This window comes from Eleutherodactylus coqui, chromosome 4 (genome assembly GCF_035609145.1).
Source record: "Eleutherodactylus coqui strain aEleCoq1 chromosome 4, aEleCoq1.hap1, whole genome shotgun sequence".
In the NCBI taxonomy this organism is placed as follows: Eukaryota; Metazoa; Chordata; class Amphibia; order Anura; family Eleutherodactylidae; genus Eleutherodactylus; species Eleutherodactylus coqui.
In genome coordinates this window covers 72,050,094-72,073,414 of record NC_089840.1, presented here as the reverse complement: position 1 = coordinate 72,073,414, position 23,321 = coordinate 72,050,094, and the positions used below count along the sequence as shown (strand labels likewise).

The 23,321-nt window shown below is 43.2% G+C and overlaps 1 protein-coding gene across 1 annotated transcript in view; it reads right to left on the bottom strand.

Annotated features, from left to right (window-relative positions):
- Positions 1–6,904: 6,904 nt before the first annotated feature.
- LOC136624968 (nitric oxide synthase, inducible-like) overlaps positions 6,905–23,321 on the bottom strand; it is a 54,223-nt gene continuing 37,806 nt past the window's right edge. Inside the window, exons 19-26 of the mRNA XM_066598900.1 lie at positions 20,720–20,901; positions 18,557–18,720; positions 15,832–16,042; positions 14,660–14,747; positions 13,360–13,478; positions 12,052–12,200; positions 10,677–10,871; positions 6,905–7,015 (exon numbers count right to left, since the gene is read on the bottom strand). Coding sequence (XP_066454997.1) covers positions 6,905–7,015; positions 10,677–10,871; positions 12,052–12,200; positions 13,360–13,478; positions 14,660–14,747; positions 15,832–16,042; positions 18,557–18,720; positions 20,720–20,901 — 1,219 coding nt within the window. The remainder of the gene's footprint in view (positions 7,016–10,676; positions 10,872–12,051; positions 12,201–13,359; positions 13,479–14,659; positions 14,748–15,831; positions 16,043–18,556; positions 18,721–20,719; positions 20,902–23,321) is intronic.

Below are 23,321 nucleotides of genomic sequence, written 5' to 3'. Positions count from 1 at the left end.
CTTATTCACTTTGGTCCAGGGTAGGGCCAGACAATGGCCTTTCTAAATGCAAATATTCAAAAGGCAGGGGGGACTGAGAAACTTTACAAAATGGATGACAGTATAGATAAGCATGACACACCCTGCCAAAATGGCTGATGTCCCACCAGTCTCTATATCACACTCCCATTAATTTCAATAGGTTTGAAGATGGCACTACTACAAGTGGTGACTGTTGATGACAAGGTCCCACCTGCTGCAGTAACAGTGAGTCGGGCGACCAGCTGATGGATAATGGTCCCAAGTGGTGGAACTCTTTCATCAACTACTAATGACCAATCTAGGGGATGGGTCATCAGTGTTCAAATAGCCTGGAATAACCCTATAATAAATATAAATATATATGCAATCTGTTCATTCTTGTTATCCATGATGGGCAAGACCCCTACCAGCGTAACTATAAAGCAGAGATTGACGTGTCATAAGAGTAATTTAACAGAAAACCAATTTAACCATTAATATACAATGTGCTGACATTATGTGAGGTTTGTGAACATTCATTTAACAGCATTCTATGGGATCATCCCAAGCCAAGGTTTGAAATCTATTAAGATTATTTTATGATATAAATTACGTTTTTTGTGTTAAACATATATAGTTTTTAAATTTTATGTGTTTTTTTTAAATTTATTTTCGGTCACAATGTGTCTTTAAAAAAATCCTAAAAATCTTGTATTTGTCACACTGACCACCGAGCCTAATACTAGTCTGATACCACCTGATCTGTAAAGAAAGCTTTGCAGCAATCATCTCACTAACATCACGGGCAGGATTACACTGAGAGGTAACACCTCTATGTACATAACACAGGATCCACCAGTCACAATAGATGATCAGCTGTGACTATCTACTCCCCCTCCCTGCAAAATGACCCCTGCACATGTCACAGAAGATGTCTAGTACAGTCTCCCAAACAAGTCAATGGGTCCCCTCCTGTTCCCTGTGTGAATATCCCACGAGGCTGCATATCTTCTAAATGCTGTTAAATGTAGCTCAGGCAAGATGGCGGCCCCCATACTTAAGTATAGACAACAATAAAAATTCTACAATCAAAACATAAAAACAGATTAGAGAAGTGGAATATGTTTCTCCATCTAGTTTTAATTAATAAAAACATTTTTGATGATATCGTCCCTTTAACCCCTTAACGACCAGCCCATAGTGTTTTTACGTCCTCCCGAAGTGGGCCTTATTCTCTGAGGACTTAAAAACATGCTTCCTGCAGAGAATAATGCCCCTCCGGCTGTGGACGTGACAGCTCCATGCTGTCGGTGTCCGCAGGTAGCTGACAGCATGGAGCTGTCATCCCGGGCTGTTCGGAGCCCCCCCCGGCATTGCGATCGGCGCTATGCAATGGATAGCGCCGATCGCAAAAAAGTAAATAAAACTGCAATAAAAGTTAAAGATTCAGCTGCTCTGATGGATCGGATCCATCGGAGCAGCTGAAATTACTTACCGATGTCCGTCGCACGACTCCCAGCTGTCCCGATGCTCCGGGCGCCGTAGCCGTCCTTCTGCGCATGCGCACCTGGCGGCATTACGTCAGCCGCATGCGCAGAAGGCACGGCGGCGCGGGAGACTTAAAATCTCCTGGCTCCCGGCTCCTGCAGGTAGCCGGGAGGCAGGAGATGTCAGCGGGGACTGCGGTGAGCGGTCCCCGGTACCGCGATCGCCGTTATCCAATGGATAGCGGCGATCGCAAAAAAGTTTAAAAAAAGAAAAGTTTCACCTCCCCTCATGGATCGGATCCATGAGGGGAGGTAAAAATACTCACCTCAGGTCCGCCGATGTCCTCCGGCCGGTGTCTGGACCCCTCGCTGGCTTCTGCGATGTGCCAATGCGGCGCGCATGCGCAGAAGCCGGCGACCCCGGCAAATTCAAAATCTCCCTGCACCTGGCTGTCACAGATAGCCGAGTGCAGGGAGATATGACTGGGGACCGCTGTATGCGGTTTCCAGTCATATGATCACCGTTATCCATCAGATAACGGTGATCATATAAAGTTAAAAAGTAAAAAAAAAAAAAAAAGTTAAAAGTAAAAAAAAGTTTAAAAAGTTAAAGTTTCATCTCCCCTTATGGATCGTATCCGTAAGGGGGGATGAAATTACGTACCCAAGGTCCCGGATTTGTTCCCTGGTGGGATGTTGATCCGCGGATGTTACCCCAGCTTCGGCGCATGCGCCCGTCAGCATGATGGCGGACGCATGCGCAAAAGTGAAAGATTGCCCAAGAAATATAAAATCTCCCTGCTGCTGGCTACAAAAGGTAGCCAAGAGCCTGGAGATGTCACGGGGAGCCGCGGTATGCGGTTACTGGTCACGTGATCGCCGTTATCCAATGCATAATGGCGATCATGTAAAAGTTCTTTAAAAAGTGGCAGTTTCATTTCCCCTCACCGATGCGATCGGTGGGGGGAGATGAAACATCTTCTCGGAGGCTTCCGCATTTGAATCCAGATGCGATTATCCTCCATGGACCCTTCCGGCTGCTGCGCATGCGCCCGCCGGCAAAATACCGGACACATTCGCAGGAGCCGGGAAGCCCAGGAAATGTTAAATCTCCTTGCTCCCAGCGACCAACGGTTGCTGAGTGCTTGGAGCAGTGACCGATGGCCTCGCTGAGCGGTCCCCGGTCACATGATAAAGTAGCGAACTAACATTAGGCCGGTCACGCGTGACCGGAGAGGAATTACAGGTTCTGCATGCCCTTGATCAGCGGTAATCCACGGATCAATCGCATGCATTGGATTACACAATTCCCCCCAATTAGCGGGTCGGAATTACGTAATCCACCCGCAGAAACAGAACACAGCATGCTATATTTTACCACGAATATCTGCGACCTAGAGCCCTTTGTGCTCTATGACCGCGGATATACTCGCACCCCATATGCAAACACATTGTGTACGGGCTGCGGGTACCTGAGTCATCTCTAAGCGACGGCGCGGGAAATGCAAACAAAAAACCGCCTGTGTGAGTAGGCAGTTATGTGCAGTACATTACGCAACCGTACGCAGGGTCACAGCCGGGCTCACAGCTGGAATCCGCTGCGGGCCTCCGCAAGCAGATTCCGCCTACGGCTACGTGAGCCCGGCGTTATTCAGACCGCTACCTGTAATCCGTAATTTACAAGAAGCCCCGGGAACGTTCGTCTTCATGCAGTTCCAGGAGCAGCTTGTTGAGCGGCTTCTCTGTGAGACCGCTGCACCGCAGCAAGATTACAAAGCCTCACAGCGCCACTTTCTACACCCCATCCCCGCTGCTGAGGTTACGAAATACCCCCCAAAATACATGAGAGGAGGGGGGGGGATACCCGGTTTTCTTGCCCCATGTGCCCAGCCCAACCAGCCTCTGTAATTACCCCTGTCTTCGGACATAAAACGCATTTATATTATTACCTTTATCTAATATTTAGGGAATGCCAAAAAATGGGGATGGCGGGGGGGGGGGGGGATTATTTTTAGGAAGTCAATTTTTTTTCCGTATAAGTGGGCAATGGGGCCTTGAATTTATTCAGTTCTGCCCTGAAATCCAGCGGGCATTCCCTCCATTATGGGCCTAGCCATGTGTCCTGTAAGTAGATTAGGGCCACAATGGGTATGTTTCTGAACAGGGGACAAACAGGGGTATCCATTTTGGGGTGAAAGTCTTCATTCCTATGTACACTGTACAAAAAAAAACAGTTTTTAAATTGACAAAATTGCCAAACAAATGAAAATCGTAATTTTTTCCTTTTGCTTTGCTTAGATTCATTCAAATACTTTGGGGTCAAAATATGCAGTACACCCCTAGATGAATTTGTTAAGGGGTCTAGTTTTTAAAATGGGTCATTTGTGGGGGTTCTCTATCGTTTTGGACGCTCAATGGCTCTACATGTGGGCAATGGGGACTGGAATTTATTCCGTTGTACCCTGAAATCCAACGGGTGCTCCTTCCATTATAGGCCTAGCTTTGTTTCCTTTAAGTAGATTAGGGCCACAATGGGTATGTTTCTGAACACGGGACAAATGGGGGTATCCATTTTGGGGCGAAAGTCTTCATTCCTATGTACACTTTCCAAAAAAAACAGTTTTTAAATTGACACAATTGCCAAAAAAATGAAAATCGTAATTTTTTCCTTCTGCTTGGCTTAGATTCATTCAAAAACTGTGAAGTCAAAAAAGTCATTATACCCCTAGATAAATTCGTTAAGGGGTCTACTTTTCAAAATGGGGTCACTTGTGGGCGTTCTCCATCGTTTTGGTCACTCAAGGGCTCTACAAGTGGGCAATGGGGACTAAATCTCCTTCAAGCAAAATTTCTGTTCCGAAAGCCACCGGTTGCTCCTTTCATTTTGTGCCCCATTGTGCATCCAGACATATGATTAGGGCCACAATGGGTATGTTTCTGAGCACGGGAGAAACAGGGGTATCCATTTTGGGGTGCAAGTCTTCATTCATATATGTGCTGTACAAAAAAACTGCTTTTAAAATGACAGAATTACCAAAAAAATGAAAATTGTAATTTTTTTCCTTCGGCTTGGCTTAGATTCATTCAAAAACTGTGAAGTCAAAAAAGTCATCCTACCCCTAGTTAAATTCGTTAAGGGGTCTACTTTTCAAAATGGGGTCACTTGTGGGGGTTCTCCATACTTTTGGTCACTCAATGGCTCTACAAGTGGGCAATGGGGCCTAAATCTCCTTCAAGCAAAATTTCTGTTCCGAAAGCCACCGATTGCTCCTTTCATTTTGGGCCCCATTGTGCATCCAAACGTAAGATTAGGGCCACAATGGGTATGTTTCTGAGCACGGGACAAACAGGGGTATCCATTCTGGGGTGCAAATCCTAATTTTCATGTGTACTATAGAAAAAAGTCCTGTCTTTAAAATGACATATTTGCAAAAATATGAAATTTTTGTTTTTCTCTTCTAAATTGCATTGACTCCTGAAAAAAAACTGTGGGGTTAAAATACTCCTGACACCCCTCAGTGAATACGTTAAAGGGTGTAGTTTTTAAAATGGGGTCACTTGTGGGGGTATCTATCATTTTGACTCCTATGAGCCTTTCCAATCTTGGATTGGTGTAGGAAAACAAAGTGTTCCTCAAAATGCTGAAAAGTAATGTTACATTTGTACGTCTCCTAAATGGTTAAAAAAAAACGAAAGTTTTTCCAATGTGCGCCCAAAATAAAGTAAACGGATGGAAATATAAATCTTAGCAAAAATTTCTATATTATGTTTGCACATATTTGAGATATTGCAGTTGGAAATGTGAAAAAATGACGATTTTTTCAAAATTTTCCCAATTTTGGCGCTTTTAATAAATAAACACAAATTCTATCGGTCTTTTTTTTCCACCTAAATGAAGTACAACATGTGGCGATAAAACAATGTCAGAATCGCTTGGATATGCAAAACATTTCTGGTCTTTTTCCATGCTAAAGTGACACGTGTCAGATTTGCAAAATTTGGCCTGGTCATTAAGGCGTAAACAGGCTTGGTCACTAAGGGGTTAAGTACATATTTAGACTCTTAAAAACCATAAGAAAAAAAGTAACAAGTGCCAAAGCGGCAAAAGCCATAACTTTAAACCAAAACTGTTAGAATACATAAAATCTCTACAATAATGCTTAAATCAACTATAAAAGCATTGTTCTATCATAAAATATGATAAAACCTCTATTTGTTCAATGTATTAGGCTGCTGTCAGACGAGTGTATATTCGCTCCGTATTTGGTCCGTGTTTTGCAGAACCTAATATGGAGCTAATGTAAATCTATTCATAGAACCGTAATTTTCACAGCTGTTTTTTTAAAAACGCAGCATGACTTTCCCATATTTGCTTCTATATTGGGTAAATAGAGATCAGTATTTGCCCAGTAGAAAATAAAATATATGGAGGCAAGTACTGATCAAATAGTGCTGAAATACAGATGACACAATGCAATGTCAACTGTAACACGGCCGCAATACGGATCCGAATTACGGACATATTACAATACGCTTATCTGAAACTGGCCGTACAGAGATGAAATGTATCAACTGCTTGTGAACACAAGACCTACAGTATGTAAAGAGTGACGCTTATTACAAAGCCAATCACAAGTAGCAATTCTATAAAATCATTGTACAATTGCGCACACATAAGTCTGACTGCAAAATCTGGATTTTTCCTCCTCTAGACATGCTGTTGTAATGCCAAGTCTGATGTTCAGGCTAGTGCTGCAATGTTTTAACCCTTTGCAATCCAATTTTGGATTCAGGGTTTCCTAGGGGCTTTCTCTTTATGCCATTAAACAATGGCGCCGTCTGCTGGCTAGAGCTAGTACTGCAGTGTGGGACATGTTGGAGAGGCCCCCGAAAAGAGAGCGGCCAGTAATATACAGTAAGAATACCCTGCCGGACGTCTACTGACATCGGAGATGTACAAACTTCAATCAGAATGTCTTCAGACGTCAGACAGTGGATTGGAAAGGGTTAACAAGTGGGAATAGTCATCATGGAGGGTCAAGATCCACCGGCGACCGGTCATCTGTAGAGTCTTCACACGTCTGGATGGTTCCGAATTCTATTGCTCCAGTTATAAATGAAATACATCTTATGTAACTTAGAATACGTTTAAACAGCCTTGTGTATAGAAGTAAGTGATATTGCCAATATTGAATAATAAAATATGAAAACATTTTGATAACAGTTAATTTGTTCGTTTCTTGTGTCCCAATCCACATACTGTCCATGAAGGAAGTATATTGCTTCAACATAATCCCAAAGGAATTTGCCTTCCAGATTTGAATTGGTTCCTTTTATACTTGTCCGCGTTTTGATGTACAATGGGTGGAAGAAATAACGCCTTGATCATATAGCAGTAGTCTGCATTTTGAAAGAGTTCAAACCAATTCATGGCAGCGATACATCCCCGAGGTTACATCCTGGGGCTGTTCTGGCTTATTTGTTGCCCCTGTTGTCCCAAATATATCTTCATGATAACGCATATCATGCTGTAAAAGATGATAATTGTCATTGTTATGTACTTCATGTTAAGAAAATTGTAGATCAATGTATAGGTTAATTGTTTTTGCTATTAGATTATAGACTAGGAAGATATAGCATTCTGCTAGTATAAGTAGTGAAGGGGTTAAACAAAACCTTTTCTCCCAGACCCCCCCCCCCCCTCCTTCTCACTGAAATCATAACGGTTTCAGGTTTATGTTAAACATTTTAGTTGTACCCTATCATGTATTCATATTAATCTTGGAGGTATGTACTTTTCCTGTGATGTCATTTATGGTATATAAACCACATGCAACTTTGAATACATTAGAAATCATTTGATACCTCAACAGGCTGGTGTGATTTGTATTTCTCCTAGGGGCCCAGACTTCTACATGAGATCTGGGATTGTCTTCTCCTTCATAAGCGCATAAATTCTCCTTACACTTTGTTAGATAAGTCCTTGTGGGGTAAGTACTGTATACTAAACATCACACTTGTATCAAATAATAGTGGATTGTGACTCATACAGAGCTTGTGTATTTTGGATATGCAGAATGTCCTATGTGCATCATGTCATGTCATATAGTATTTTGATGCAGTGGTCAATTCTGGCTAGATGGTTAGTGTCCATATCCTACTACTGTCATCTTTGTCATCTCCAGTGGTTGGCATATGAGGCATCCCTAGTATTCACAGTTTTCATCCACTAACACAAAAAAACAGTGTTAAGGCAGCAGTATGCAGTCCTCACTCATGACCTGAAGGTTGCGAGTTCAATCCCCGCACGGTTCAGGTAGCCAGCTCAAGGTTAACTTAGCCTTCCACCCTTCCAAGGTCAGTAAAATTAGTACACAGCTTGGTGGGGGGTAATAAGTGAAAATTACCTGAAAGCGCTGGAGGATAAGTTAGCACTATACAAATAACAAGTCCCCCCCCCCCTTTATATATAGTTAGATCACATTAATATGTGAACTGCGCTACCTGTTTCCAACTATAAAAAATGTCCTTTCTAATAGTGAAATATAATGTTTCCTACAAATATTTACAGTATGAATGTAAGAGAGAGGTGACTAATCTTTAAGGCTCTGTCCACACTATTCTAATGGTTTGAGCCAAGACAACTATACCAAATCCGTTTTAAAAGAGATACTAATGATCTGATTTTAATCCTCAGGGGCTTAAAGGTGCTTTCTGGGTAAAAACTATAAATGAGTCTGACCTATCCTCAGAATAGGTCATCAATAGGTCCTAGTTAAGTGCAGAGAAGCCAGATATCGTCATCGGGGACAGGTAGCAGAAGTGCCATAGCTGGCTTCACTCCCATTAAAATCAATGAGAGCTGAAGTGGTTTTTACACTTACAGCATTACAATACTGGAGTTGTACACAGTGGTGTAATAGAAGGCTTCAGCTCCCATTGATTTGAATGTGAGTTAAGCTAGCTCTAGCACTTTCGCTCACATCGAGGATGTCTGGCCCCAATGCACTGACAACAGGCCAGATGATCAGCTGATTGCCGGGGATCCCGAGCTGCAGGTCCCCGGTGATTAACTATTGATGATCTTTCCTGAGGAAATAGTTATTGCCCAGAAAACCCTTTTAAGGGAGAACAGAGTGTGAAAGAATAATAGTCCCCCCCCCTCTCTGTTCCTCTCTCTCTCTGTTCTTATTCTTCATGCTGTAAATACAGTTTGTAGGAAATCTATTATATTTCACTAAAATTAGAAATACTTATAGACATAAGATTGTGATGCTGGGAAAAAAGTAGATAGTAAGTAACTAAATTGTCTTGGTATTCAATACTGCAATTATAGTAAAGTTGGTAATACTGATATCTAAATCTACAAGGACATGCCAAAAGTCATGGGACAGAAACTAATATCATATAGGGCCCCCTCTAGTCCTGTAAAGTGCAGCAATTCCTAAAGTGGAGAGAAGACATTTGGAGGGATGTTGAGCCATGACATCTGATACTACCCACAACTTTGTGGTATTTGTAGGCTCAGGCTCTCGGGCGAAAATGGACCTCTCCACCACATCCGATAAATGCTCAATTAGGCTCAAGTCGGGCGAACGTGCAAGCCACATTATCTGTAAGAACTCCCCAAAATGCTTCTCGAACCAATTCTGGACAATTTGGGCCCAATGACACCGTGCATTATCCTGCGGGAATATCTCATTAAGTCCAAGAAGGTCTACAAATGGGCACAAAGCAATAACGCAGCAGTAACTTGTCAATGACATGTTTAGGTCGACCACTGGACCCAACTCATGCCATGAAAACACACCCCACACAAGTATGTAACTACCAGCCTGCACTGTGCCTTGTTGATAACTAGGTCTATGGCTGCATGGGGTCTGTGCCACACACGAAACCTACCATCAGCCCAAACAGCTGGCTCCATGACTCATTGGACCATGCCACTTGTTGCCAGTCCTCTAGGGTCCAATCAGCAACCTCACAAGCCAAGGTGAGGCACTGTGTCTTGTGTCATGGTGTTAATAGTGGCACTTTGGTGGGTCTTCTGCTCCTATATCCCATAGAAGCTAAGGAAAGCTGTTCTGATCTGTGGTATATGTTGTGGGGCCCCTTGTGTTGAACATGGATGTGATTTCTGCTAGAATCACTTGCCTGTTCACATTCTAGCCAGAGTTCCTCATCATTTGGCACCCATGGGCGGGTGTTTTCCCACAACACATGCGACATTGTGCATAGAAGATTTTAAATGGCCGTACAACTTTGGAAATGGAATGTCCCATCCGTCTGGCACCCACTATTATGCCTTGTTCGAACTCTGGTAATTCACATGGCCTTAACATGAGCATGCTCTGAGTGTTCAACATCTCTTACAAGATAACACCTACAGGTGTGAGCGTTCCTAAGCCATCACCTGAGGTCTCGCCACTTCACAATCAATTTTCATACCTCTATCCCATGACTTTCAGCATGTCTTTATATATACAGCATAAGGGTCCAGTCAGATGAGTGTTTTTTTGCGTGCATTTATGCACACAAAAAAATGCGCTCCACAGATGAGCAAAATGTGCTTGACCAAAGGTCTGTGCATATGCTCCGTTCCCTGGAGCAGCTGTGCTTGTAGAAGCGCAGCTGATCCAGAAAGGTCCCCTCATCAGTGAACACTGTGACAGCGCTGTCACATTGTTCAGTGATGAGGGGACACCCGGCGGGGGTTAAAAAATCCCCTGCCATAGCTGTCACCAGCCATTGTAGAGGATTGCAATGCTATCGCATTGAATTCAACGGAGGCGGCGCTACAGCCGGCTCCATTGAAAGCAGTGAGATGCTGGCAGTGATTTTCGGGGAAGGACTTGAAATACAAGCCCTTCCCTAAAAATAATCCCTAGATGAAGGAAAAGAAAAAAAATTAATACATCGCCTAGTGGCGCTGTCCAGGGTCGGGCGCGTCTTCTGAATGCTGCCTCTGATTGGTCACAGCACTCAGCCAATCAGAGGCAGAGTTTTCTTCTGGCGGGGATTTTTAAATCCCATGCCAGAAGAAAATGCTTTAGTACAGTGCCGGCTTCACAGACCGAAGACTCGCAAAAAAACGTTGGTCTGACTGAGCCCTAATAGTGTACTTTCTTCTGCATTTTCTTTTGGCTCATTGTAAGTGAAGGACACGTCCCCCATTAACGTGTAATATACCTTTATCTGGGTCAGCCATTGCTCCACTTCCTCGGCATTCATACCCTTCTTCTTTGCAATAATCAGTTTAATTGTTGTAGCCACATCTCTGGCCATCTCAATTTGCCCACACACATACACATGGCCATCTTCTTCACACAGAATCCTGAACACTTCATCTTCAAGATTCTTTTTTAGAATGTGCTGAACGTACATCTGTGCATAATAAATAGGGAAGAAATTCATATTAAAAAGCACAACTGTACATTTTCACATAATTGAAACCAGCTATGACAACTACTTTATAATGCTTAATACACTGATATAATGAAAAAGTACTAAGATAATGCAAATATATGATGAAACATAATACACATATTTAAACAGGTGGCCCACTGTGAACAAAGTATGTCTGACAGATCTGGATGTGGCATAGGTGGCTCGGTGTGGTGCTACCGCTGGGACCTCAAGCCATCAACTCTTATTGTCAGTAATGGGATTAAAATCTATTCATTTAAAGCGACACTTTAGTTTTGGAACAAGATTCTGCCCTGGGGCTGGAGGGGCATCTTTATTGATACTTTATCTGCTCTTCCTGGCCTCTCCATTCTGCTAATTTGGTGCTTCATTTTTGAGCGACCATCATGGCTACTTTCACAGAGCAGCTACAGTGCATTGGTAGTGCCAACACTACTAACACACTACAGGTGCTCTTCAAGTCTAAAGCTGGTGACGGCCATCTTGGCCACTTGAAAAATGGAACTGGTTGAATAAAGGGCCAGGAGGAGAAGATAAAGCACCAGTAAGACACTGGTCCTGGGACAGAATTTTGTTCAAAAGCCAGAAGGTTGCTTTGATTTAACAGGTTTTCTCAGACTACACTATTGACGACTTATCCTCAGGACATCAATAGTCTCGGAGGCCACTACTTGGAATACCTGCCGATCGGCTGATTGAAGGAATAGCGGTGCTTAAGTGAGAACCACTGTAATTTCAGTTCAAACCAGGCACAATGCCGTGTAGTGGCTATGCCTGATATTGTAGATCAGGTCAGGTGACAGATGAAAGTGACAACACATGCATGATAAGAGGTTGCTGTGCTTATTCAAGTGCAACAACCTATTCAAACAGCTGAAAAGCAGGGTCCGACGCTCAGTATCCCTACTGATCAACTATTGAATCCTACCTGAGGACAGGTCATCAATAGTCTATTTATTTTTTACAGCAGGCTGGCCACTTTGAAAGAAAATTTGTCCCTGGATAAGTCTTTTAGTGTATAGATGTTTGAGACAAGTACAATTCGGTACAGTTTACTTTAAATGAAAAAGCAAGGAGTTAATGGCAACTATGCATGGTATTAATATTAGGTTTGTGGGATATAAATAATATATCTCACCTTTGCTTGCCCAGCTAGTCGAGAGTAAGCAGTGAACACGTCTTGTACAACACCTTTTCTTTTTATGTATTCCTTCTCATCTTTATAGATTTCATCAACATCCGGGTGCTGGCAGCCGGCCAGCAATGTCATGGAGCCAACTTTCTTACCTGAATTTTCAAGTGTACGACATAATCATTAGCACATAAGATCTGTGTTGGATAATAACAACTATAATACCAAATTACAACAAAAAGAAAGATCTGTTTTGGAGAAAATATTACAGAATAGCCAAAACAGTAATTCTATAATATCACGGTAGTATGAGACTGGCTCACATTAGCAGTGGGATCAATTGAAATCCGCAAATTCTTATGACTTTTCTATCTACCTGCTAGCAGTTAAATTAACAGTAGTCTGAATGTAATTCACAGACAGACAGAGAAGTTATGGGGTATTTTACATTTTGCCAACAAGCTAATATTTAGAGTAGCTGCACTTAAATTCTTTTTTCTAAAAGGTTCAGGATAGGCGATTATAAGCGTTTTTGCAATGTTTTATTAGCTTATTCTGTACATTTTTTGTACAAAACTCCATCTTCAGCTGTGCAGCTAGGGGAAAGCTGTGCTGAGAAATCAGTCTTCAGCTAGCTAAGAGGGAATTCCAGCTGTACCTGCACTGTTCTTTCTAGTGCAGGTATAACTGTTCTACATAACAGTTTATTAATAAAATCTTTTTATTTATTTTAGTGATTTTCACAAACATACTTGCTCCTGTCTGTGCCCCCTTGGTCTGTCCCCCAGCGTTGTGTTTAGTAGCCTCCTCCCTCTGCTCCTCTATCCCCCGATGCTGTGTAAGGAGAAGCTGTTCTGTATTGCAGACGGCTTCTCCCCTTCACACCTCGCCCGTTCCCAGCCAGACCTGATGCACTGTCAGTGTTTCAGTGCATCAGGTGTACAGTCCTATATGTATTTTTTTATTTCTATGCCTCCTGCTAATAATGTTCATGGATTATTCATGGTTCTCAGTGAATCACTGTTCCTGAATCTTGAGTGTCAGTTTGGCACAGCTACTAAATGGCAATTCCGAATTACATATCCAAACATTTTATATATTGTGTCATGTTCGTACCCAACAGCTAAATTACAGCGAGTAGTTGTCCAATATAAAGTGTTTTTCATATTAAAACAATTGTTTTCTTTTTTATTTGCTCACTTAAAAAAAAAAAAGGAACATGCAATCAGACAAGCCCCTTAATTTAAAAAAATGATCAATCTAGGTCCCTTTATATTCTACTGATGCATTTAGAGCTTCGCCCATTTCTCATACCTTTCTCCACGTCATGCAATCTCTGCTGCCAGAAAGCTCGGAATGGAGCGATTCCAGTTCCTGGACCAATGAGAATACATGGTGACAAGGGGTTTGCTGGGAGATGGAACGTGTTTGTGCTGAAAAACAAAAACGGAAATAAAAGCCACAAATACATTACATAATGGGTGATTGGTGATAATCTTAATTAATTCTACATACATTGAATGGATCATATAGCTTGCTATTGTATATTTGAAACATAGAGCAATATTCTGTAGCATTGTACTTAGAATTTTTGGTCAAACGCTGATTCTACTATAAGGCCGGCTTCACACGGGTGAGAAATCCCGCCATTATTTTGAATGGGGTCATACACATGAGCAATTTTTTTGCCGCATGGCACCAAGATGTGATGTGATGTGGAAATCAAATTGCGGCATGTCCTATCTTGTGCGTGCTCTCGCAAACACCTCGCACAACATGAAAACACCTCGCACCTTCGGGGATTTCACATTGATGGCAAGGGTGATATCAGGCCATGATTTGCCCGTGTGAAGTTCACCTAATAGTGCCTAATTTATGTATTTATTCGAATGACTACATTGCATTCCAAATGCCATAACTTTATTTTTGCATCATTGTAGAGTTGTATTTTTTAATAGAACCATTAAAAAGATCAATTAGGGGCTGAACACACATACAGAAAAAAATCAATACCCATGCCATAAAATTAACATATAACTTTACTCTGCAAGTCAGTAGAAATATATAAATATTTTGGAGGGTTTTCAAGAGGTTAAATGGGTATTCTCAAAATTGACTTTAAAAGTCTGATCTCCATGGGTCTTACCACGGAGACTCCCAAGAACTTTTGTGCTGTGTCCTTCTCTCCTCACTACACTCCCATCATTGAGCAGGAGATTGAATGGAGCAGTGGTCAAGCATGTGCTGTGCAGCTCCATTCATCCTCACTGGGACTGTCGGAGATAGCCGAACAGTATCTAGCTATTTCCATCAGCCCCAATGTGAAGATCAAGGGACTGCCGTTCTCAGGGATTAAGTGAGGTCTCAGCGGTAGAACCCCCACTGATCAGTCTTTTATCACCTACCCTATGATTAGGTGATAAAAAACTATTTTGGAAATATCCCTTTGAATAGCCAGCATCAGAGCCAGTTGTAGTGGGAGGGGGGGGGGCGGTCTGTCAGTCACCATTAGACTTCCACTGTTGATCGCACTAATACTGATTCTGCTCTTATGTAAAACCATATTAAATCGAAGATTGGTTGAAGATGATAAACTGCTCTATACTTTCCATACCTCCGTATAAAACAAGGAACCATTTCATTGACACTGATATTATTAAACCACGTACTGCATACCCCGTGGTGAAGTGGACCATCGCCTCCTATAAATAAAACAAATTTCCTTTAAAATGATGAACAAATGACAAACCGAAGATTTACATTTTTTACCAAAATAATTTTAGTATGGGGAGAGTTCTGTAATACTATATATTTTCTCATACAGGCATTTGTAAGTCATCTCCCATAGAAAGTAACTAAATCCTGCACTGAGCAGGGAGTTGGACCAGATGACTCTGGAGGTCCCTTCCAACTCTACCATTCTAGGATTCCCATGATACTCCTTTTTTTCATGCAACTTTTAATTAAAGGGAACCTGTCAGCACTTTTGAGCCCTATAGAGATGAATGAGAGAGGCCACGCAAATAGCCGTCTGAAAAGAGTCACGCTGTGTGTGCGCACTTATTTCTTGGGGGCACAGCGCTGGAATGGAGAACCCATTGAGTGAAAAAAGCATCTGCCCGGTTCCCTTTAAGCTCATTACAAATATTCAGCAGATATCCCCACAAGTATGAGACTAAAGCAGTCCGCAGCTCATATTAACAATGACAGAAAAAAGTGGCTCGTTTTTACATTCATGTTAAAGGGGTGTTCCAGTCTCAGCAAATACAGGTTATTCTCTGTATAATGGAACGTTGTCCTCACCCATTCTGAGCTGAATGTCCATAGCCAGTACTATGTGTCGATATGCACGCAAATCTACCTCAAAAACCTCGTTCATGTGCGTACGGTTGTGTGAAACCGGCCTAAAAGCCGTAACAGAAACTGTAGCTATGCACATCTATACCGTGGATCCACACAGTGAACATACACTTAGGGCTCCTGTCCATAGACAGATTTGCATTGCGGATTACGGAGCGGGATTTCAGAGCATAGGCTGGCACATCCGCAGGACAGAGAAGAGACGCCGGACAGGTAAGCTGGGGCCACCGGCTGGGCATCAGGTCGAACTGTGCTACGGGAATCCTGCATGCGGGGTCCAACCGCCCGTGGACAGGAGCCCCTACAGTACAGTTATCAGACCAGAGCTGTGTCTTATATAATAGTAATAAAACCACAAATAATATTGCAGAAAGTTTTGCAGAACTGGTTTTTATTGCCTCAAATCTTGACTTATAATTTACTAACCTTTCGTTCTGTAGTTCACAACCCCAATGGTGAGGTGAATCTCTCCAGGAGTCATGTCATTGGAGGAGCTTATAGAGTAGTACCTGGCCTTAAGTGGTGGTAACTGAGTCAACAAAAATGTAGTAGGTACTTCAAGAGACGTAAACTCTTCCAGGACATCAAGAAATGAAGGGTAATTGTAGGATTTCCAGGCATTGTACTTTTCCGTGTCCTACAAATATAATTTGATATAGAGATGGTTTAAAGTTTTTCTTTTTACCACGCAATTGTTATTGATGACCTATTCTCAAGATAGGTCATCAATAGTTGATTAGCTGGGATTCGTTGCTCAGAACCCCGACTAATCAGCTAATGAGATGCCCGCTCTCAGAGCCACAACACATGGGGTATGGAGAGGAAACAGATGTGTAATGGCTGCACTGGTAATTGAAGTCATAACTGTCACTGATTTTAATGGGAGCTCCACCTCCAATTACCAGCGCCGGCCACTACACAGGGTCGGAGCATTCTGCTTTATACCCCGTGTGTCTTGGCACTGACAGCGGGCACCCAAGCAGCGGGGGTCCTGAACAGTGGACCCCAACTGATCAACCATTGATGACCAATCCTGAGCATAGGTCATCAATAACAATTGCCTGGAAAACCCCATTTTATAAATCAAGCTCTTCAACAACAAACATGAAAATCAGTTATGGTATAGCCTGAATAAACCAATAGCAGAGCCAATAACATCGCTATGATTCTCCGCTTGTGGACGCCAGCACTGCGCTTTCTATAGCGACGCTATGGAAAGCTCTACAGAGCGTGACCGTGGGCGATTTATTGCCCGCGGATCATCACCCATGGACAGGCAGCCTTAAGTAACTTGCAAATATGATGCATGTCTCAGATTTTAACTTCTGCTAAGACTGCGATCCAGCGAGAATCGGAACAATTATTGTTCAGTGTAAATGCATGCACGAATGAACGATGAATGAGAAGTTGTTCGCTTATCGTTCATCGTTCAGTTTCTGCACACAGAAAACCGAATGATGAATCAGTCCATGTAAACAAGCAGCATCACTTAGGACAGACTTCCTGCTCACAGTTGGGTCAAACTCTGCCAGATCTGAAGGTGCTTTTAGACGACACGATTAGGCCTTAGTCACACGGGCGTTTTTTCACGCGATTTGCGGATCGCATGACGGATGCGCATCCGCAAATCGCGTGACCGGTGCGCGCAAGTCGCCCGCAAATCGCCCGAAAATCTGCTCCTAGCCGCGTTTCATTAGAAACGGACCGGAGCTGTCCAGCGCATTGCATTCAATGGAGACGGCAATAGAGCCGGCTCCATTTAAAGCAATGCGCTGCGGGCGAGCCCGGGATGAATTGTCGGGAAGGGCTTAAATATATAAGCCCTTCCCTGCAATTCATCCTAAAATGTGTAAAAATAAAAAATATATATATACTCACCTTCTCCCGGCAGCCGGAGCTCGGCGCGGCCGTCCTGCAGTGCGTGTGAAAGGGGTGTGAGTCAGACCTGCCCCCTGATTGGCTCAGCGCTGAGCCAATCAGAGGCATGTCTCACTCACACCCATTCATGAATTCATGAATGGATGTGAGTCAGACCTGCCCCTGATTGGCTCAGCGCTGAGAGGCAGCAGTCACTCACCCATTCATGAATTCATGAATGGGTGTGTGAGTGAAACCTGCCTCTGATTGGTCAGGGCTGTGACCAATCAGAGGCAGATCATTCAGCAGGCGGGGATTTTAAAGCCCCGCCGGCTGAATAGTGCCGAGAAGCAGTTCAGGAGAACTGACAGCGGCCGCGGCTGGACTCCGGCTGCAGCGGAAAGGTGAGTACACCATTTTTTTTGTATTTTAACACATTTTAGGATGAATTGCAGGGAAGGGCTTATATATTTAAGCCCTTCCCGACAATTCACCCCGCGCACGCCGGCAGCCCATTGCTTTCAATGGAGCGGCTGTATTGCTGGCTCCATTGAATTCAATGGGCAAACATCGTTCTTCTTTGCCACAGCTGTTACAGCTGTGGCAGAGAAGAATGATTTGTCTTCTATATGTTCTCAATGGGGTCGGCGCTGCTGCCGCCGGCCCCATTGAGCGCATATAGAGAAGAGAACAGGAATCGCAGATCGCAGATAGGTGCGATCTGCGATTTCTGTTCTATAATTTATCGGACGAGCGCATAAAAAGCGCTCATGTGTCCGATACCATTGCAAAGCAATGGTTTTATAAAATCGCCAGACGCATGCGCATGCGCAAATCGCGGCAAAAAACGTCCGTCTGACTAAGGCCTCATTGCTCTAAAAAATTGTTCAAATGAGTGAAAGTATAAACGTGAGCCCACAACCGAACAATGAACGATAATCATTTCCTTTTCGCTCGTGGTTCATTTTATGCCGGCATAAAAATCATCGTTGGCTCGTTCACGTATAGTTTGGTTTAATCAGCGCTCGTTCACTCATTCTCATTCATTTCTACAGTGAATGTGAAAGACTGAATGATTCTGAACGATTTCTTGTTTGAATGAACCAACAATGTATCTGCCTGTCTAAACAGGCTGCACGAGCCAATGCGCTAGCGATGACGTCACTTACTTGTTCGCTCTTTCAAATGACATATTGGCTCATCTAAAAGGACCCAAAAAGTTAGCCAAAATAGGCAAAGTGCATTAAAACTAATGGGCAGTCTTAGGTGTGGGGAGAGTGGGCCTTGTACATACTTTGCTCAAGTCTTCCAGTCCCTGTTTGTCTTTCACGTCAGCCGCCAGGAGAGCTAATTTTTTCAGAAGCAGCTGGGAAGGTGGAGTAGTTATGTCTAGGAAGTAAGTCAATGCCTGGGAGAGGGTACAAGGAGGGATTTTCTCACTGCTTGTCCAGAAGTTACCTGAAAACACAGGAAAGCACACAAATATATTAGAATGGGATCCGAAGTGTTCCTGGCAGTTTCTAATGTTTTCCAACTTTGCTAAGTCTAGGAGAATTTTTTAAGTGACAAATCCCATAAAATTCTGCTAGTGTGCTTTCACATGCATGGAATTATTCCACCAGGACGCACCGCAGGATGCAGCTTAAGCTGCCGCTACAGAATTCTGCACCAGCAAAATAATGCTCGGTTGCAGACAGGAAGGGTGTCCCAGGAATGTCTCCACAATATTGCCAGACTTCCATGGCCTGTCTGGTCACCAGATTTATTGCCAATAAAACATATATATGGAACTATCTGGGATGTCAACTTCAACAACCTATGAGTTTGCACAATCTAGATGCTCAGTTACAGCAAATGTAGACTGATATACCACAGTATACCATAAAAAACCTGTATGCCTCCATGACCACCCTTATCTAATCTTGCATCTAAGCTAGATGTGATACAACAGGGTACTAGAGCCTCCATGCCCATCCGTATAACGTCTTGTATCCAAGCTAGATGCGATACAACAGGGTACTAGAGCCTCCATGCCCATCCGTATAACGTCTTGTATCCAACCTAGAGGCGGTACAACAGGGTACTAGAGCCTCCATGCACCCGTATCACATCTTGTATACAAGCTAGAGGCGGTACAACAGGGTCCTAGAGCCTCCATGCCCGCCTGTATCACATCTTGTATACAAGCTAGAGGCGGTACAACAGGGTCCTAGAGCCTCCATGCCCGCCTGTATCACATCTTGTATACAAGCTAGAGGCGGTACAACAGGGTCCTAGAGCCTCCCTTCAAGGGTTCTGTTTTCCACAATAAATTGACCTATTGCTCTGATATTGTAATCACTTATATCAATGTTACAATCACAAAGAGAAAGTTTCATTCTATTCCAACAACTTCTTTTAGGTGCTTGATTTTTTTGACCATGAGTGTATCTATAGGTATTACATTTCATTGCAATCCTGGCTGTGATGATAATATGGTAACTACTGAAAAGCTATATTTTACAGGGCACGAGGTATCAATCTATTATTAGGCTTAGTAGCCAGTAGGAAAATGGCAGATTTTTAGGATTTAAAAAAAAAAAGTATAGATTGTGACATTGGAAATAAAAAAAAAAAAATCTAAATTTCTTTAAAAATAATGTTAAACATAAAAACTTAACTCACACAAAGGTCATTTTTTTTTATAACACATTCCCTTTAAATGACAACATTCTTGTTCCCTGCAGCTATGACTAGGGGAACCTAAGATTCTGACAGCTCCAACTGAACTTAAGGGGATTTTCCAGGACTTTTACTGTTGATGACCTATCCTCGGGGTAGGTCATAATTAGCAGCACAGAGAGCATTGGAAGCAGGTAGCCCTGTATGCATTGTAGTTGCCTGGGTTTGTACTACAAGTACAGCTCCCATTGAATTCAATGGGAGCTGTGCTTGCACTACCGACCAAGGCCATTGCAATGTTGGCAGCACCACCTGCTTCTAGCGCTGTTCATGTTGGTAGCAAATCAAATGATCAGTTGATTAATGGGGACCCAGAGCATCGGACCTCCGCTAATCATCAATTGATGGCCTATCCTAAGGATAGGTTACAAAAAATAAAAGTCCCGGACAACCCTAGTAAATCAGTATACAGTAATGGGAAGCACACAATTTGGGGCTCTGTATCACTATAACAATGCTCCGAACTCTCAAACAATATTGTAAAATTTATCAGCACAGCATTATCTAGACTAGATAGTGAAAAACAAGAAGATATGTATACTTTAAAGAATCACAGTATCAGAGCCCAAAATTGTCTACCTATCATAAAGTCATCTAAAAGTTATGTCTTTAATTATAGGAGTTGGGAAGTCATTATATCAAAGAGATACCATAACAATCCAGTATTATGATGACACAACAACCTTCTGAACACACCAAGAAGGAAGTCAAAGCGTGCTCTAAAGCAGATTCTTACCCTGTTCACTGAGTGTCTCCAGTCGGATGTCTTGATTGATTGGTGGAACATCCTTCAGAAGCTTGGCTACGCCTGTAACTAGGTCTGGCGGGTTGCCAGGGAATACACCAACATGTTCTCCCGGCAAATACTGAACTTCCTGGTAATCATCACTGATAAGTTTCACTAGGAGGGTAGCACGGCTGCAAGCAACAAGTAGAGACTCATAATTTGACTAACTGCATATATAGGATTTCCACTCTCTGAGTAGAGTCAACAAATTCATTTGCAGAAGGTCTACACCATGTCACCATGTCACCTTTAACACTGCGATATTAATTGGAAAGTGTATGCAACGACCGGTGAAGTAGTGATTCTATATCGTTCACTTTGCATGCATTTACAACCCGTAATTGGGTAGTTTTGATCATTAATTGGATCATAACTGCCTCTAGTCATCCCTGCTGCCACTGCTTTCTGTTCAGCAAATCATTTGGACAGCTGTTTACATGAAAGGATTTGCAGCAGATGAACGATGATTTTTAGGTCCACATGAAAGGTCCGATCAGTGAGAATCTGACCATTTATCGCTGATCATTAGAGATGAGCGAGCATACTCGTCCGAGCTTGATGCTTGTTCGAGTATTAGGGTGCTCGAGATGCTCGTTACTCGAGACGAGCACCACGCGGTACTCGTCTCGATTAAACGAGCACTGACCATTGAATTCAATGGAGCCGGCAGTACAGCCGGCTCCATTGAAAGCAATGGGCTGCCGGCGAGCGCGGGATGAATTTTTGGGAAGGGCTTAAAAATATAAGCCCTTACCTGAAAATCATCCTAAAATGTGTAAAAATAAAAAAAAAATTATGTCAGCATAAGGATCGTTCTCCTCTGCCACAGCTGTAACAGCTGTGGCAGAGAAGAACGATGTTAGCCCATTGAATTCAATGGAGCCGGCAATACAACCGGCTCCATTCAAAGCAATGGGCTGCCGGCGAGCGCGGGATGAATTTTCGGGAAGGGCTTAAAAATCTAAGCCCTTACCTGAAAATCATCTTTAAGGGTGCGTTCAGACGAGCGTGTTTAGGTGCGTGCATACGCACGCACAAAAACACGCTTGTATTTACAACACTGCATTCCCTATGGTGTGTGCACATGTCCGTACTTTGCAGGTACGTGCCTGCAAAGATAGGACATGCGTGCACCATAGGGAATGCACGCATTGTTTTCAATAGAGCCACGGCTGCTGCCGGCGGCTCCATTGAAAACAATGGCCTGCTGGCTCCCTGCATTCCTTTTCAGGGAAGGACTTTACATATAAGCCCTTCCCTGAAAAAGAAAGATTTTAGTGTAAAAAAGGAAAAAAATGCAGGCATTCTCTTTAATAGAGCCGCTGCTGCTGCCGGCGGCTCCATTGAAAACAATGGCCTGGTGGCTCCCTGCATTTCTTTTCAGGGAAGGACTTTACATATAAGCCCTTCCCTGAAAAAGAAAGATTTTAGTGTAAAAAAGAATAAAAATGCAGGCATTCTCTTCAATGGAGCCGCTGCTGCTGCCGGCGACTCCATTGAAGACAATGGTCTGTTGGCACACCTGAATTCTTTTTCAGGGAAGGGCTTTACATATAAGCCATTCCTTGGAAATGAATTAAAAGTGATTTAAAAAACAAAAAAAATAGATACTCACCTCCCTTCAGCTGCCGGGGCACAGCCGTGTCTTCTCCTGCTGTCCCCTGCACTCTGGTGCTGAACTGCTGATCTATCACCAGCCGGGGATTTAAAATCTCCGCCCGCTGAATGAGCTGCCTCTGATTGGTCACAGCCTCACCAATCAGAGGCAGCTCTCACACACACCCATTCATGAATGGGTGAGTGCTGCCTCTGATTGGTCCCTGCGCTGAGTCAATGTGAAGCAGCACTCACTCACCCATTCATGAATTCATGAATGGGTGTGAGTGAGAGCTGCCTCTGATTGGTGAGGCTGGGACCAATCAGAGGCAGCTCATTCAGCAGGCGGGGATTTTAAATCCCCGGCTGCTGAATACTACTCAGTGCAGTTCAAAAGAACTGCCGGCCAGACGCGGCTGAACTCCGGCTGCAGCGGAAAGGTGAGTATACATTTTTTTTTAATTTTTACACATTTTAGGATGATTTTCAGGTAAGGGCTTATATTTTTAAGCCCTTCCCGAAAATGCATCCCGCGCTCGCCGGCAGCCCATTGCTGTATTGCCGGCTCCATTGAATTCAATGGAGCCGGTTGTATTGCTGGCTCCATTGAATTCAATGGGCTAACATCGTTCTTCTCTGCCACAGCTGTTACAGCTGTGGCAGAGGAGAACGATCTTTATGCTGATAGTGCGGGGGGGGGGGGGGGGGGGGTCTCACTCTTGCCACTATTGTGGCTTAATAGTGAGACCTCGGAACCCGAAATGCAGCCCTGCATGTTGCTCCTCGCCTGCCCTATCTATTGCTGTGTTTTTTACATAACTTTGGTGATTTGCTAAGATTTTCACAAATGAAAACCTTAGCAGAGCACCAGTCATATACAAAAATGCTCGAGTCGCCCATTGACTTCAATGGGGTTCAGTACTCGAAACGAACTCTCGAGCATCACTGAAAGTTC